The 18502-nt window shown below is 42.3% G+C and overlaps 1 protein-coding gene across 1 annotated transcript in view; it reads right to left on the bottom strand.

The window, feature by feature from the left end:
* Positions 1–6934: 6934 nt before the first annotated feature.
* HMCN1 (hemicentin 1) overlaps positions 6935–18502 on the bottom strand; it is a 291307-nt gene continuing 279739 nt past the window's right edge. The window contains exons 102-107 of the mRNA XM_056867441.1: positions 17971–18096; positions 17292–17420; positions 16290–16640; positions 12495–12614; positions 10163–10289; positions 6935–7550 (exon numbers count right to left, since the gene is read on the bottom strand). Of these exons, the coding sequence (XP_056723419.1) occupies positions 7184–7550; positions 10163–10289; positions 12495–12614; positions 16290–16640; positions 17292–17420; positions 17971–18096 (1220 nt within the window). The 3' untranslated portion in view covers positions 6935–7183. The remainder of the gene's footprint in view (positions 7551–10162; positions 10290–12494; positions 12615–16289; positions 16641–17291; positions 17421–17970; positions 18097–18502) is intronic.

Genomic DNA, 18502 nt, shown 5'->3' with positions numbered 1-18502 from the left:
TGTCTCCTCTCATTGGCTGGCAGTCCAAGGCATAGCATTGTCAGACAGGGAAGCTATGAAGAGTTGTTCCATGTTTTAACTAATGAAAGAGAGAACACAGGGCCTCTCTACTTCCCTTTCTTGTCAGATGTTACAGTAAAAAAAATCCCACATTCCCACATTTAGAATGTATCCATCTTCATGTCTTCCCCACGATACTCTTCCCTCTCCTACTCAGCCTACAGGTGAGCTGTCTATCTCACCTGGTGTTAGAGAAATGTTTGGACTATTGCTAGTCTTGGTCCCAGAAAGCCAGAGGTGCAACCAAACACCAGCACCATTTTAAACCTGCCTGTTTGCACAGCGTTTTGCACAGGATGCTAGTAAGACCAGAGCTTTAGATCATGACCTGAGGCAGTGTGGTGTAGTGGTTAAGAGCGGGGGTTAGGAGCAGTGGAGTCTAATCTGGAGAACCGGGTTTCATTTCCCACTCCTCCACATCAGTGGCGGACACTAATCTGGTGAACCGGGTTGGTTTCCCCACTCCTACTCATGAAGCCTGCTGGGTGACCTTGGGCTAGTCACAGCTCTTGTAGAGCTCTCTCAGCCTCACCTACCTCACAGGGTGTCTGTTGTGGGGAGGGGAGGGGAAGGTGATTGTAAGCCGGTTTGATTGTTCCTTAAGTGGTAGAGAAAGTCAGCATATAAAAACCAACTCCTCTTCTTCATCTGCTTCCTCCCTGACTAGCTCTCTCTCTTTTTAAAATTTTGTAAAGTACTAATGAACTCGAAAACTTGTGCCTTTTTTTGAGTCACCTTGGTTGGCCTTAATAAAAAGTAATTCATGGATTTTATTCTTTTTTATGATCTTTGTGTCTGGCACAACCAGCTGATCCATGGGGGAGCGGGGAGGTACAGATTCTTGCAGATTCTTGCAGACACCACTGGATGTCACCCTGGCGCTACAAACCTCTTTATTGGGTCATTCAAGGAAATATTTAATCCACACATTTTAAAATCTGGATATGGAAATTTTTCATAATTATTCATTTTCTTCCCAGACTGCTCCTGGTAATAATTATTTAGAACAAGTCTCGCTGAGGTCAGTGGGACTTGCTCCCAAGACAGTCTCTGTATGTTACTTGTAGATGCACCATATCAGATGATCCATTTCCTTTCTTTAGCAAATAAGCTTCGTGTGTGAATGCTAGGTTGCCAACTAGGGTTGCCAGGTGCCTGAGGAGGGTGGGGTTTGGGGAGGGGAGGGACTTCAATGCCATAGAGTCCAATTGCCAAAGTCACCATTTTCTCCAGAGGAACTGATCTCTATGACCCGGAGATCAGTTGTAATAGCAGGAGATCTCCAGCCGATACCTGGAGGTTGGCAACACTATTGCCAACACCCAGGTGGTACCTGGAGATCTGCTATTACAATTGATCTCCAGGTGACCAAGATCAGTTCCCCTAGAGAAAATGGCTGCTTTGGAGGGTGGACTTATACCCTGTTGAAGTCCCTCCCCAGACTCCACCACCAAATCTCCAAGTATTTGTGATTTGGAGTGGACAAATGGCAGGCAATGAAAGGATTATGCAGTACCTCCTCCTTCTCCTCTTCACACACACCCTCCCCCCCATTTGTTGCTGCTTCTCCACTGTCCCACCTTCTAAGGAGTTCTACCTCTTTACACTTATTTTATCTTAACAACAACCCTGAAAAGTAATCAGGCTTCATAACAACATGGGTATTTCAACCTTGTTCAAACTCTCTCTGAAACCCTTCTGCAAAAGCAACACAGGGAAATAAAACAGGAAGTTAACTGTCCCTGGTCAATAGAGACATTCATAGAGTATATCAGTAATTTCAATGGAAGAACAGCTCTGTGCACATGGATCTCCAGCTGGGCATGGAGGTTTCTCTATAAGTAGGTCTGATGAAATACATAGGTTTTAAGCTGTCAGAAAATTAGTCACGCTGTATGCATGACACATGGCCCTTTCAGTACTTGCATTCTTATCAGTTTATAAGAAAAGTATGCCATTACTCCTGCAAGAAAATGCCTCAAACAGGTTTGAAACATTCATTTTTTTTAAAGCAGGGTTTTAAAACCTGGACAACTGGCAGAAATACAACAGGTACAACTTTCCCAGCATGGAGATAGAATGATGGAAGAAGCTTCTGATATTGAATTTGTGCTGTTAGGCATCTTCAAGGGAGGGGGATGAGGGTGTTCCCGCAAAAGGGCTTTCAATGGCTCCTTACATTAATTTAGAGACCATATTAACACTTTTTTCCCCTTTTCCTGGCCAAAGTTCCATTTCTTGCTTCCTAAGACAATAATGCCCTTGAGCCAACTTGGCTGATGGTTTTGGGATTTACGCTCATATAATGCCTTCTTAGGTTCATAAAACTTTACCAGAGCAGGAAAACCTTTAAAAAAAGGATTAGTGGCATTTTGTAATAGATTAAAACAGTGAGAAACTCTGCAACAGCCACACCTCCACCCGCAGTTAATTCAGACTCAGTGTAAAGAGACTTGGCATGGTGAATCACTATACATCCAGAAAGTTGGACATTAGAAATGGAGAATGGCCACTCCACAGACCACCCCCTTCCTCAGCTCCTTTTCACCTCCCATTTCCCCAGTCATCTCTAATGTCCCAGAAGAAACAAATCCCAGGGTTGCGCTTCCTTTCAACCTCCTCAGATAGAGATCGGTATCAACAACCTGTGGCTCGGTCCATAGGCCCCTAGGCCACCGGTGACCTATTCCCAGTCTGGGAACTTGGCCTTTGCACGCCAGAGCACAAATCAGTACACCAATTTCACTGCCGTAGCTGACATATTAGCTGAAGCTAATAAAAGATACTACTTACTATTGGGGGAGCATGGCCTTCCGTGCAGTAAATAAACTCCAAAGAAGTATATTGCAAACGGCAAAACTTCCATTTACTGAGGTAGATTCAATTCCTATTCATGTTGCAGCTGAAAGCAGGGATTGAAGATCTAAATAGTAATAGTAATCTAAAGAACACCATTCCCTATCACAAGTTGCCAGCACTCTGGCATCATGTGTGTGTAAGTAAGATGACATGGCTCCTACTGGAGATACATCTTTCTCCTTGCAGGTCCATGAGGAGAGAGCAAGCACAATGATCACAGGAACATGAGAAGACGTCAGAGGGAAGCTCCCAGGTTAAAATAAAGAGAGGCATTTCATTCATTAAGAAGATATCACATATGCATATCTAGAGCTATAAGTGTCCCCTCCCATGTCCAGGCATGCTGAGTCGCCTTACTCCAACACTTACTACAGGCCAGCAAAACCTGTGTAATGAAGTTATGCCAGACTTGGAGGGACTCTGAAACTCTGCATGAGGCTTGATTGATTGGCCTGGGCAGTTGGGCTACTCAGCACACTGCATTCTCATAAAATGTGTAACAGTAAAGATTATTTGTACATGCTCATGCATGGACAACTGATCTGACAGTTGCCTTGTGATTGGAAGGGTTCATACAGAGATACTACATACAATCTACTCTGAGGGTCAATAGTTCTGCTGTCTTTGCATCACTCTGAGTTTGGATGCTCCAGTCATACTTGATGCAGAGAGATAGCGGAATTGCCTGCCACAGACTAATCAGCATTTTTTAAGGCCCTAAGCTCCAACAACTTCTGGATCCTCACTGCTTTTTGGTGTCTGCATGTGCTGAAGCACCAAACCAGATGTTGAATTGACCTGACCCTGAGAAAAGGGAAGGAAGGCCTTGCTCCTGATTGTATCTAGTTCCACCCCAATAAAATCTATAACTTGTGTGGGATGTAGTCTAGATTTCTCAGAATTGATGATAAGGCCCAAACTGGACTGAGTATGCACTATCAATTGTACCTCGACAGTCAGGAACTGAGGGGAGTCACCCAAATATGGAAAGACTGGATATTCTTGGACTGCCAGGTGCGCTATCACTGCAGCCATACATTTAGTGAAGACCTTTGGTACTGTCGCCAAGCCAAAAGGTAAAACCATATATTGGCAGTGTTTCCCATTGCATGAGCCCCTGAAAAATTTCCTACATACCTCATAAAGAGCCACATGAAAGTAGGAGTTTTTAAAGCCAGCACCGCTAGTCATGACTCACTGGAGAGTAGTGGCAATTCCTCCTGTAAGGAAAGCATCCTGAAAGAACACACTTCCAGGTGTTTATTGAGGTTCCTGAGATGAGGATAAGTAAATGACCTCCACCAAAGATGATGGGGTCCTCGGCTTTGAGAGCCTCGATGCTGAGTCACCTTGTCAGTCTCCCAAGCCACAGCGTCAATGTGAGTCCGGATCTGATCACCCTCTACAGTCACCCTTTCCTTCCACTGGTGTCAAGCCCCAGCGTCAAGGGGATTGTGATGCTCCTCGTACCTTGATGATGGCATTCGGTGCTGAGGAGATAGTGATCTATGATGCCAAATGGAGTTGCCGGAGACCTTAAGGAAGTTCAGCTCCTATAGGGAGAAGATCTTTTTCCCTACACTGACTTGCCATGGATTGTCTATTGACTCCAAGTGTGGCCGGTGTCAACTTCCTCTGGGCTGCCTCTAACGTGACTTTGCCAGTGTCGACAGCCTTTGGCGGCAATACTGCTGGCCTCATCCTCGACGGCAACTTTGAAGCCATTGTTCTTTTTGGCCTTTTTGGGCGTGAAGAGCCCCATAGGTCTGGCATGATGAGGGGATGGGGACCTCACCTAAGCAGAATAGACATTCACTGTGTTCATCATTCTCAAGTGAGACTTTTTTTGAACAAAGCCATTTTTGATGGCACTTGAAACTTGATGGAACAAAGAACCCCAAAGGGAAAAATATACAACCAATGATGTTCTGAAGAAAACTCACAAAGGCCTTGAAAAAATCTTCCTGGAGGGAAAATTTGAGAAGCTCGCTCTACATGTCCTCACTCCATGGTGGCAGAGAGAGAACTGAGGGGAAAGCGCTCCCTACTCCCCTCTGTAATGTACCCATTTAGACAGGAAGAGCCATTGGCTCGGGCGCAGGCCTGAGGGGATAAAGCACTCCTAAAGCTATAGACCTTTCTAGAAGCTTGCTAGTTTTTGCTCCGCACCTGGCCTGCGCAAGTGCAGTTCCCATGTGGGACTGCACAGAAGCCATGAAGAAGACTATACTTTTGCTGTAGGGAACAACCATCTTTATTTTGATTTTTTTGCATTGCAAACTGTGACACTGCATCTGTGCAGTTGTTGTTTTTTGCACCTATTCTATTCAGTCATATTTGTACTGCCATTCATAAGATCCAGAAGCCACAAGCCTGGGAGTCCGCAGAGATCTTACTCATTATCCACTGCATCTCACAGTAGGCATGGCTCGAGGAAATGGTGAGGGGAAGTGCAGGAAGCATAAATAACTATAGAGAGTCTTCCTAGCAGTTCTCCAAAGATGACATAGTGAAAATCTTTAGCCTTCATCATTCTCCAAAGTATCCTTCACTTCTTATCTAGAGAGAGCCTGAGACAACCCTTCTGACACCGTAAACTAATCTAGAAGGTCAAACATGAGAAAGATAACTTTCATTATTTCATTTTCCCCACACTGTTCCATCAGTGTAACACTTCAAATAATCAGTACCTCATAGCAGTCTTGCCACATTTCATTTTTAAAAAGAATGTGAACCTTTATTTTGGCTATTTTCCACTGTGTAAACAACACTCTTCGGTAAAAATACTTCTTTTTGGGAGACCTCTTGATATTGCATAGAAAATAGACATAAGCAAACAACTCTTTATATATATATATATATGTACAACACAGAGACACACACATATATTCTTAAAAATAGAATACATCTTGGCAAAAATTACTTCCAGAGTTTGTTACCACCTTATACAGTGTAATGACACCTAACATTGCTCAACCAAGCTCGGTGGATTTTGTTTTCTTTTTAGAAACCTATTCCATTTGGGTTAGGCAAATTACTATCAACTGTAAGTTCTTTTGTCATTTCTTGAAAGAGATAGTTGTGTTTCCTTGCTTGCTGTACCAGTTTCTTAGTTGTAAACACCAAATACTTAGCAGGCTTTCCCAGTCTATGGACCATATCAAGTTGGCAGACGTCATATAAAGAACATGGGAAACAGAAAACATAAATGTGCTAAATTATCAGAGTAAAAATACCTTAACTACTGTGCAAACTGGAAGTGATGTGAAGGGCCATTTTTCCAGGATATGGTTTCAGATGTTATGGCTTTTTTTCCAGGATATGAAGGGTTTCAGATGTAAGCCAGTAATGTGTGGACTGAAAGGAAAATGTACTTAATGCAGTTGCTTGTGCAGGGGCTACAGCAACACACAACACTTCATTACATTTAAAAAAATGTATCAGAAGAAGTACTTTGTGCTATGTCTTGTGCACACAGAAAAGAGAGCAGGGATGCGAAGTGGAAGCAGACAATGAAGAGTAATTTTAGTGTTTCTGCAAAGTCTATTGTACATACTAAATCTTCCATGGGATGCAACCCAGTGTTTTAAGTGTATAACTTAAGATGTAAAGTATGAATGTGACAAACAACTGTTTGGAAATATATCCATCATTACTGTTTTTTTTTCAGACATCTGCTATGTAATGTGTGAATTGGCCTTAATGACATTCATATGCTCTTTCTAAAAATCCCTGTTTTTATTGACACAAGAGTAGAGATCTTTAGCATTGTGGTGGTTTTAGTTGTGGTTAGGGGGAAAAAACACTATCTCCACCAAGCCTTGAAAAACAATTCAGAAATTAAACATTCTGAAATAATGTTGCCATTTTGTGAGAAATAAACCTTGTTTTGTCTTCATGTCAGAAAAAAAGATTAATCATTTTAGTCTACCACATCGGACCACTAAAATACCGCCTAATTATTACTTCTAAACAAGTACAAAGAGTCAGCAGAACAATCTTTGGAAAGTGCTCCAGGGTAATAAATAAAGCAAGTGGTTCAGATTCTGAGGAACTGTGGATTATAGTCATTCTTGTCAAGATGGAATGATGGAGGAAACACACCGGCTGCTATAGGGAAGAAACAGGAACAGAAAATAGCACCAATTGTTTTCAAGTTGCAATCATCTGAAGACGAGGCAGCAGAGTCATTCTGGAAGAGGTGACCCACAGTGGCATGTATGCATGTGGTTATCATACTTTGATTACTGGCAGCAGTGCTTTCCTAGTATGGATAGGCAGACACGGCAATATAAACTATGAAGGTTGTCTGGTATTCAATGGCTCCATCAGTGCTGTAAGAAACAGCCCTGACTCTCATTCGATACGTCTCTGGTTCCCGCAGAGGCCTGGTTGTATAAACCACACCTTTCAAGTTCTCATCTCTGAGTGCAAAAGGGATTGTCAGATCCTCATTTACCATGAGGAAAGTTGTCCTGGGATGCATCACTCCATCTTCAGTGTAGGCAACTAGTCGGATTAAATCCTGATTGGCAGCAATCCCAAATGGGAGGGAAACAAGTTTGTATTCCAAGGCATAAGGGCTCAAGGAACACTCCAGATCATTAAGTGGACAGTTCTTGAGGCAGAACCTAAAAGTAAGCACAATTATGAAATGCCCAGTCTTTTCATTTACTTTAGTTACCTGAAAGGAAGACTAGGTTTCCCCCCGCCCTCCATGTGTGCCATTGAGAAAATATGGATTCATCTTTAATTTGAGTACAAGGTAAATATATGTGCAATAATATAAAACTTTGGGGTATGCCCTTTTTAAAAGAAGGGGTCATATTACATTCAGAGTCATCTTCGTTTCAGTTAAATACTGGTATATTGAAATAACAATATTTGTGTGGAAGCAGATTCAAGTAGCAGCAACACCTTAATGATGGGCTCCCTTGAGGGGTCTCAGGATCCCTGACAGGTTGACAAGCTGGTACGAAGCATGAATGTAAAACGTGACAAGCACAGTGTAAAACGTGACAAGAATTGTACCACTAAGTCAGGTGTTGTTACTAAAGATGTATTCTTCAGAATGCAGCCCAAACTATACATTATGTGAGAAACACATGGGTATTGTCTATCTGTGTGTGGTAAAAAGTAGTTAAAAAATTCAACATGATGCCATCACATTAGCATTTCTCCACTTAGGACTGTCTTCAGGGTTGATACACTTAGACAGTTGAAAAGGCCTCACAGTCACTATATTCACAGTGGGTAGCCGTGTTAGTCTGTCTGCAGTAGTAGAAAAGAGCAAGAGTCCAGTAGCACCTTAAAGACTAACAAGAATATTTTCTGGCAGGGTATGAGCTTTCGTGAGCCACAGCTCACTTCTTCAGATTCTTCTTCAGATACAGATACATTCTAGCTGTATCTGAAGAAGTGAGCTGTGGCTCACGAAAGCTCATACCCTGCCAGAAAATATTTTTGTTAGTCTTTAAGGTGCTACTGGACTCTTGCTCTTTTCTACTAGTCACTATATTCGGAAAGGACCCACCATAACTCTCAGATAGGGTTGTGCATATCAATAAACCCAAACCAAGAAGTCTTTTTGGCTTCTTTCGGGTTTAATTAAAGCTGAATATTAAAACTGGTAATAAAGCTGAAGCCATTTAGCCAATTGTCGAATCAACTGAATAGGTATTCGGCTTTTTTTGGCTTTGGCTTTCCCCAGGCTTTTCCCTATGGAATTTCTTTCAATGAGCTCTGGGGGAGGCATTTTTGGAGGTAGAGTCCCCAAATTTTCAGGATAGCTTCAAGGGACTATCCTTGCATGAACCCCAAAGTTTAGTGAAGTTTGGGTCAGGGGGTCAAATTTTATGGGTCCCCGAAGGGGTCACCCCCTCTTCCATAGAGAAACATTGTAGTTTACAATGGTTCTCTATGAAGGAGGGGAAGCAACCTCTTCAGGACTGCATAAAATTGGACCCCCTGTCCCAAACTTTACCAAACTTTGGGGTTCATGCAAGGAGAGTCTTGTGAAGCTATGCTGCGAATTTGGTGACTCTACCTTGAAAAATGCCCCCCCTGGAAGAATTTTAAAAGTACTTACTTTTCATAGTCTGTAATGACCGCTTCCCCTCACTAAAGAATTGTGGGAGAACTCCGTTTCCCATGAATGCTTGCAATGGCTATTATGCAGGTTCATTGGAAGCATTCATAGGAAACTGCTTTTCCTCACTAAAGAATCATGGGAAAACTCTGTCATTACTGACTATGAAAATTAAGTACTTTAAAAATTCTCCCAAGGTGGCATTTTTTGAGGTAGAGTCAACAAATTCACAGCATAGCTGCAAGGGACATTCCTTGCATGAACTCCAAAGCTTGGTAAAGATTGGGTCAGGGGGTCCAATTTTATGGGGTCCTGAAGGGGTCTGCCCCCTACTCCATAGAAAAACATTGTAGACTTTACCATGCATTTCTAGGGGGCACCCCCTTCAGGACTCCATAAAATTAGACCCCCTGACCCAATCTTCACCAAACTTCAGAGTTCGTGCAAGGAGAGTCCCTTGAAGCTACCCTGAAAATCTGGGAACTCTATCTCCAAAAATGCCCCCACAGGCACTTTAGAAAAAATTTCCATAGACTATAATGGATCTGAATTTTTTCGGGAAACCTGGAAATAAAGCTGAATACCCATATTTACTGGTATGGGTATTCAGCTTATTTTGGGTTTACTGAAAAAAATTGAGCCCAATAAACCCAAACTCGAAATTTACCAAGTCTTTTTTTCCCTGCACAATCCTGCTCTCAGATCCTAAGCAGCAACATGAATTTGGGTCATCTCAAATCTGTGCTTTCCCCTCCGCTTTCTGGCTGCTAGCAGTGGAGAGAGGAGATGACAAATAGGTGTTGATTTGGCCACTGCCCTTTTGAGTGTGCCCTGACCTGGGTGGCCCAGGCTAGCCTGATCTCATCAGGTCTCAGAAGCTAAGCAGGGTCAGCCCTGGTTAGTATTTGGATGGGAGACCACCAAGGAAGACCAGGGTTGCTGTGCAGAGGAAGGCACTGGCAAACCACCTCTGTTAGTCTCTTGCCATGAAAACCCCAAAAGGGGTTGCCATAAGTCGGCTGCGACTTGAAGGCACTTTACACACACACACCTTGAGTGTATGCTTGGACCAGTTGCTTATGTATTGTGTGTGTGTATAATTTCATTCCAAATTATTATTATTTTTGAAAAAACCAAGGTAGGATTGCATCATACCCAGAAAGAGGATCTCGCTGATAATTTGGAGGGCAAGGAGTATCTATACACTGATAGCTTCCTCTCATGTTGAAGCACATCCCATTTGGTCCACAGCGGATGTTCTGTTCAAGGCATTCATCTATATCTGATTGAATTTAAAAGAGAAAAAGACTGTCAGGCAAACAGCTGCCTGATTTCAAATCATAATGCAGATATACCTTCACCCTGCACCCTAGTAAGGCTTTAGAGTTTATGAAGGCACTATGGCTTAGATTTGTCAGAGTTTTTCTGTGGGCTGAAGGATTTCCACTTGCAGACCACAACTTTCTCACATGTAGCCCTGCGTGAAAGCTTGAAATCCCCTCAAAATCTTGTTCCTTGGGGACAGGAAATCCTCAGGTATAGTAGGGAGGGATATTTCAAGCTGCCACAGAAGGGAAAAGGCAAGAAAGTTGCACTTTGCAAGTGGAAATCCTTCTGCCCAAGCATGCTTAATTTGAAGGCGTATGAAGAGGCTGTCTGCAGAGGAACAATGCAAAAATACCAATTTCTATATCTTCCCATAGCTAACCAAGAATTATTTTAGTTTACAATAAAATTATCTAGTATGCAAATGTTCTCACTGAATCAAATAACTATCTGCCAATTTAATATGAGAGCACTGGTCAACCTAGGGTTCCCATATGCCCAGTTACGGTGGGCAATTGCCTGCCAATTAACAGGGCTGCCCACCGCTCCTTAGCTGTTCAGTGGGCAGAAGCAGTTCAGCTGAGGGGGGGGGGCAATCCACAAGCGGTGCAATGATGTCACTGCCAGGTTTATTCTGGAAGCACTGCATTGCAACAGGGATGATCTAGCACTCCCCCCAAACTCTACAGTCTCCATAGAGTTTTTGGAGGAATGTGCTAGAGCATCCTGCGCAATGCCAGTGCTTCCAGGATAAAACTAGAAGTGACGCCATCGTGCCATGCGTGCTGTGTTGCTGCCCCAGTCCCGCCCCCACAAAGCTCCCACCCATGGCGTGGGGGAACCTGGCAACCCTAAGTTAACCCTAATGGCAAAACTATACATACCTTGGTGAACAATTTCTACCAACTGCATTTTTTCTCAGCCTCAGATTCTACAATTTTTAAGGAGAGAATGATGCAAGTGTAGGAAAAAGAAACTAGAAACTTCTCCCCGCCACACCTAAAATCCCAGACCCAGTAACTGTTTTAAAATTTTAAAACATCAGAAAAAAGGTTTGTCGATCTCCTTGTAATGTATAGTTTCTGGTTTACTTTGATAAGGAATGAACCCCTCAAAAGAGCACTATTAGGGAATATCAGGTGGGGATGAGAGCCCCTTCTGGTTTCAGCATGAGAGAGGTAGCAAAATTCAACAATGTCAAGGCCCAACTCTTGGAAATGTTCAAAAACTAACTGCAAAAGAGAACTTTTATCAATATACTTTACAAGAATTGGTTGTGATTCTTTCCCTTTTTTTGATATTTCAAAACAACCATAGCACTAATATGAATAAACTTAAACTTTTAATTAAACGGTGGGCTTCACTCATACAAATGTAGCCTATTCTGAAGTAGGGATTTCCCTTAGATAGGGTGGGGCTGTTCCCTTTGCCTGCAGTATGCATACAGCCTATCAGCATGCTCTATATTTCCCAATGGAGCAAATAGCAGCAACCGGGCCTCTTTCAGGTCGAGAAAACAGCACAGTGAAGGAAGTCCCCCTCCACGTGCACTACAGTCCTAATCCTAATCAGAATTCCCATACTTCATCTATCAACTGGAACCAGGGAAGGATGCAGACAAGGCATATCATGTTGTTAGGCCCTGAGGGGAAACAGACAAATACAGACGGGGACAGCCCCACCATCCTGAAAAGGCAACTCTGATACAGGATAGGCTACATTTGCAGGGATGAGACGAGGGTAACCACGTCTCCCTGTCTAGCAGGAGACCTCCCAACTGGGGCCCCACCACGCCCACTGCTGCATAGTGGAACAGCAGGAGGAGATCAATGTCCCAACAAAGTGGCAATATTACTTCTGGTGCAAACCCAGAAGTGACATCACTGCATAGGCATGACGCTCTAGGATTCACCTCAAACGCTGTGGTTTTACCATTCAACACAGCACACACACACACACAAATCGCCCAGGGATTGCCAGTGCTGGGCTGGCAACCCTAAGGGAGGCCAATCATTTAATTAAAACCTTGAGACCTTACCTGATTGTATCTTCTGAAAAATTCAAATCTCTTCTATATAGCTGCCTGCCAGGACATTTATTAGCTCTGTACTCAAAGCATCAAACTTGTATAATTATTCCCTTTGCCAAAAAATTTCCTTACCTTGGCATGTTTTGCCATTGGCCATTACCCGGTAACCAACTGGGCAAAAACACTGGTAACTGCCTAGAGTATTCCTGCACTCATGCTGACAAACATCTCTGTTCTCACATTCATCAATATCTGCAAAAAGCATGAAAATATGCATTAACACTGGAAGCCAAAGAGCCAATCCAAGACCGAAAAATCTTTTTGATGCAAAACTTTAGAAATTAAATTAAACTAATTCTTACATAAATAAAAATAATCTAAGTTTTATGCACACATTTTACTAGGGCTGTTTTAAGTGATGCAGTACAACAAAAAAGGAATTATTTCATATCTGACAATCGTGTGCTGAAATTACATGCGTATTTAAAACAAAAACACGGCATTGCGATCGGATGTTGGCCTGCACACTATTGGAACAGCAAAAGGTTCAGTTCCTCTTAGAGGACTGTGACCCTCAGTGTACTTATTTTGTTGCTCATTTTTTGGAGGCTGAAGAAGAGATGAAGGGAGGTATTTTTAGAGATGGGTCCTATTTAAGTTTTATGGTTTTATTGTTCAAGACCTTGTCTAAGAACAGAAGGAAGGAAGGAAGGAAGGAAGGAAGGAAGGAAGGAAGGAAGGAAGGAAGGAAGGAAGGAAGGAAGGAAGGAAGGAAGGAAGGAAAGAAAGAAAGAAAGAAAGAAAGAAAGAAAGAAAGAAAGAAAGAAAGAAAGAAAGAAAGAAAGAAAGAAAGAAAGAAAGAAAGAAAGAAAAGCAATCTCTTATCAATCCATTCTAACAAGATGAGCAGATAATGCACAGTTGATCTATCCCAGTTATAGAATCACCCACAGGCACCAGAGAAATGGTAAATGCAGTCACTGGAGAAATTAGGAAGTGAGTGGATGGGGCCAGTGGCTCACAGTGGCTAAGAACCAGTCAACATAACTCAGAAAGTTGGCAGAGAAGGGACTGAATCACCAAGCTCAAAGTCACACATGTCTTCTGGGAGTCGCTAATATGATGGATGGTTCCCCAGGGGTAAATCTCTCCTTGGCCACAAATGCCTACCTCACACCCTCAATGAGCTCAAAATTAGGCAACACTATTTATGACTGGATCTTTTTAAGTTTGGGGGATGGGAAGTGAAGTAAAAGTAGCCAAATAAAAAGATCGAACTGCTGGAATTTAGAAACTAGGGACAGATTAAGATCATCAACAAATAGTCAAGGAATTGGTCTGAGGGACAGTGAAATCACACTTCAAAAGACAGATGTGTTTTATAGCATATACACTGATGATCTGGCACCTACATTTATCAAATATGAATCGGAGGAAGACTTTTGAAACTGGATGCTTCTTATGAGATTTTTTGCTATTTTATTAGTTTTAGATCACTACTGTTCTTGCTCTTGCTGTTGGTGCTGTTGATAGTGATAATATTAATGTGATTGATCATTTTTTTCTTTTCATTTGACTGCTGTTTTACAGACTGTACCTAACTTCTGGGACTTTTAGAAGTTTTCAGATCATGTACTGTAATTAGTTTTCAATGCTACAATAGATATAGCAATGTTATCAGTGAAGTCAATGTTACTCTTTTAATTAAGCAGGCATTTAGGATGCACACCTCGTATGTAGATCAATTTAATTATTTGTGTCAGTTGTCCCATGACATACCGAATCAGTGAGCTGGTTATAGAAATAGGTGTTATTGAATGGGGCTAATTCACATGTGGTCTGAAAGATGGGAGTGTAGAGGGAGGTCTTCTCCCTCTGGGCTCAATGGCATGCCTTGGAAGTAGTCCAAGTCTGTTACCACCGAGTCACTGCTAGGGTCTCACCATTGTTCCTGACTCCACCCTCTGTTTTAGGAAAAACTGTCCGGCCGAAGATGTGAGTGGTACATGGAACAGTTGTAATAGAAAAGGAATGAGACCCAATTCATGTTTTTCACATGTGTGCAAATCCCAGCTGCATCAAGTGTTCCATGATTAATGGCCATCCTAGACAGCATGGATGGAAACTGACCCTTGGAGTAAATAAGGCTGGTTCACATAGAAATGTACATCACTTGATGTCCCTCAGCAGAATGGGTGAACTTCCTCCCTTGGAAAGTACTGTGTTTGAGGTAATCTGCATCAGCTCATTCCAATATGCATCTCACTGTCTGAGGCTGCAGTCATCAATGTGGCATTAGTTTGTGTGTGAGTGAGAACTGAAGTGTGTGATTTATTAGCATTGCCCAACTGTTTGCGGTTCCTGCTAATTTCAGTGGAAAGCAAAGTGCAAACACTTTGTCCCCTCCCTCTCAGTCATTCAGAAGTTCCACAAAGAGAAATAAGAGCATTTGGGGCTTACTCACTGCCCCACTTTGTTGTCTTTATTATTAATATATTATAATTGTTTGTTTTAAGTGACTTTTGAAATTTTGTGAGCTCCCTCAGATGAAAATATTGGTTGAAAGGCAGGCAACAGGTGCTCTGAAATAATTAAACAGGCAAGCCAAAGGCAGCTGGCAGATGACTTTGTGTGGCCCCTCCACCCTTCTCTAAATGAAGTGAGCGCACCCTAGAGGTTTCCAGGTAGTCACAGAAGCCTCTTGCGGCATGCTGTCACTTTGCACCAAGCCCTTGCCAGCTGCGAAGGTGGACCTCATGTGCTACTTTTGGTCTGTCCAAAACTGCTTCTTGCACAAATTGGTGTGGGTAAGGGGCCCTGTCCAAATGGAAAGCATCAGGATGCCCAATTGCAGAGCACGTCATTCTGGCTAGCGGCCTTCTTCATGGGAAATGCACCTACAGGCTGCTCCAGAGTCATTTTTTCACACTATTTTTGTCTTGGTAATGACACTCCTCAAGAGATTTTGAACAGAGGCCTTGAGAAATGGTCCCGTTTGACACACCCTGTTTCCTAACACCTGGGCCTCAGAGAGAAGCAGGCCTTTGGCCTGAAGTCTGGCCATCCTTGTGCAACAGAAAGAAAGAAAGAAAGAAAGAAAGAAAGAAAGAAAGAAAGAAAGAAAGAAAGAAAGAAAGAAAGAAAGAAAGAAAGAAAGAAAGAAAGAAAGAAAGAAAGAAAGAAAGACAGCAATTAAACCAAGTTTCTTGAACTTGCTCACTTGTAATGGGGTTACTTTGCTTTGTACCTACCAAAATGGCACCACCCTTGATGACATGCTATCCATTAGGCTACCCATTTCAACCTATACCTTTCTATTTTGTACTTGCGGACCAGACAGACCTCGTTTCGTGTTGCGCCAATCATAATGCCTTCACTTTGCAGAACACTCCATCGATTGTCGGTAGTGATTTGACAGAATGAAATTCTGAGGCCTGCATCTATATAAGAATTAAAGTCTTGGATCCTATGGAGTGTTTCCATAGATGGAAGGGACTTTTGCACATAGATTGAGACTTTCTCACATCCCCCTCCCACCACAGCTCAACAAAATTTCCGACAATGGTGCTCCACAGGAAGAGAAGGGGAGCATTTTGGGCTGCATCAGCAGGAAAGAAAGTCACGCTCTGCAGGCAGAATTTTTTCTGGGCATGGAAACATTTTGTTGCATCCAAACCAAAATTTCTCCCCAAAGGAAGATTGCAATACCCTGAAAACACACAGTGAATATGATGCATAGAATGGTGGTTCTAGAAAATATTTATCAGCTGTTTGGGGAGAATGTCAAGGTTACATACGACAGTAGAATCCTACTATAGAGCATCTTGCAAAATCATGCATAGTATCTGTGTGTAAAATATCCTAATGGTAAAGTGAATTATTGGAATATGCTATAGATAGAGACATACACACAAACGTGACATTTACCTACACATGTGTTATTTCTTGCCTCATAGCCTTCAGGGCAAGTCTCTCTAACATTCCTTTTAGTCCTGGAGATGGGCATTCTGCTGTTCCTATACTCTGAGTAGGAGCTGTAGATATTGGAGGAGTGTCTGAAATACTGCTGAGGTTGATAGTTGTCTCTCATGTGGGAGAACTGTGCATAGTTATAGCTATTATAATAGGTGCCATAATTTGGCAACCTCTCCAATCCAGCGCAAGATTTGCCATCGCCTAATAAATGTTGTCCAGGGGGACAGATACACTTGAAGCTGCCGGGGCTGTTGGCGCATTGATACGCACAAGGTTTAGGCACTTGTTCGCATTCATTAATGTCTGCTCATGTGGCAGCAAGTCCAAAGCAATGAACCACACCACAAGGGGAAAGGGGTGGAGGAAAACACAAAACATAAAAAGCATATCAGTCTGTGGACCAACTGACATCACAAATGTGATTCTGAAACCACAAAGTCCAGTTTTTCTGGGCTAGACAAGCGCATGCATTAGGCTTTGTGTCAAACAGTTCATGAAAACCACATAATCATCTTGGCTAAAGGTTACTGTCAGATACACACACAGAAATCAGACGTAGATCATCTTAACATGGGCATTCCAATGCAAATTAAGAGGTCTATAAGTGCAATAAATATTGAATAAAATAGAGACTGGGGTAGTCTTCTAGTGCTATGTTTCCAGGGCCAGTTGCATGGCCAACCACTCAAGAGACTGCATGGCGTAGCACAGTGAGGTCCACCGATGCATCTCAGCTTGCTTCCAGCCATCAGGGCACAGGAGGGGCCTGCCATCCCCTCCTGTGCCTGTGCCGCTGCATTAGGAGTCTTCAAGGGCCAAGTTAGCTATCTGAACAGTCTCCTTACTTCAAGGATAGTATCTTAAATAATGTTTGTAGCTTAAGCAGTGGCCAAAAATTAATGCTGGGCACAAGAACTTGCATTCATATATATTGGAATCTTTCTTCAAACTTACCCAAACAGGGTCTTCCAACTCCCTGGGATCGGTACCCTCTCGGGCACACACACCGGTAGCTTCCTCGTGAGTTTTCACATATCTGGTTGTATCGGCACTGATGAGTACCATCTCTGCATTCATTAATATCTAACAAGGAACATGAAGTCTTAAAGGAAGCCAGATTTTGATGTGAGAAAGTAGTTATTTCTCTTTGTTAACATAGAGACTTTATTTATACTACCACTCAAAGTTTTCCCCAGCTAAGTCTCAAACCCTACCATTCCACTCAGCTGGGCCCTTCCCCTGGAAGAAGAGGAAGAAGGACTAGAGGAACAGGCTCTTGCCCTGGAGGAAGGCTCCTTCCACCAGTTTTCAGAATCGGGGGATTATCATATTTCATTTTTGCTTATTTCCACCTCTTCTTGTCTTACCCTTCAAAAAGAATACACATCATAGCATTCGTCACTGAGAAAAGAGGTGGGTTAACAAAAGCCTTTTCTCTTTGTGATGAGCTAATTACTGGTGCATGTGGATGTTCATAAGTAGCCTTCATATTTATGGTGCAACTGTTGCGGTAGCCATAAAAATACCACTCATAAACATGAAAGGAAGGCGAGAGATGCTATTGAAACAACTGGAGATCTCCTGCTTGTCTGTTATTGACTCTGAAAAGAATATAGTAAATAAAAACACCTACCTATACATGTTCCATTTTCTGCTTTGGTCATTCCATTCGGACACAGATCAATGCATTTATAGCCACCTCTAGTGTTCTTGCATAGCTGGTCAGGTCTGCACACATTTTGCCTGCATTCATTCACATCTTTAATAATAAAGAAGAGACTTAAATTGTTAACTGATTTCATCAATAGCAGCTGCATTCATATGCAAAAAACCACCATGGTTTGTCATTCCAGGAACGCACCTCGAAAATCCCCATGCATAGTTCAGAAATTAATAAACTGTTTGCATCAAGCGAAAGGAATCCTGTTCTGGAAGTAAAACCATAGTTTGCAATTTAGACAATTGACAAACTAGAGATTGCTGTGAATGCAGGAGAAGAGATATGATTTCTGAGACAAATGTGAAGGAAAAGGGTGCATAAGCCCAAGGATTTGGAAAGCTCATGCAAATAATAACAAACCATGCCTTGTTGTTAGATGTATTCGGATATCATGACAAACTTCTGTTAGTTCATGACATACATGAACATGACTTGTTGATATGCT

Source organism: Euleptes europaea, chromosome 2 (genome assembly GCF_029931775.1).
Source record: "Euleptes europaea isolate rEulEur1 chromosome 2, rEulEur1.hap1, whole genome shotgun sequence".
Taxonomy (NCBI): domain Eukaryota; kingdom Metazoa; phylum Chordata; class Lepidosauria; order Squamata; family Sphaerodactylidae; genus Euleptes; species Euleptes europaea.
The sequence above is the reverse complement of the archived record's forward strand: the minus strand, read 5'-3'. Positions and strand labels throughout refer to the sequence as shown.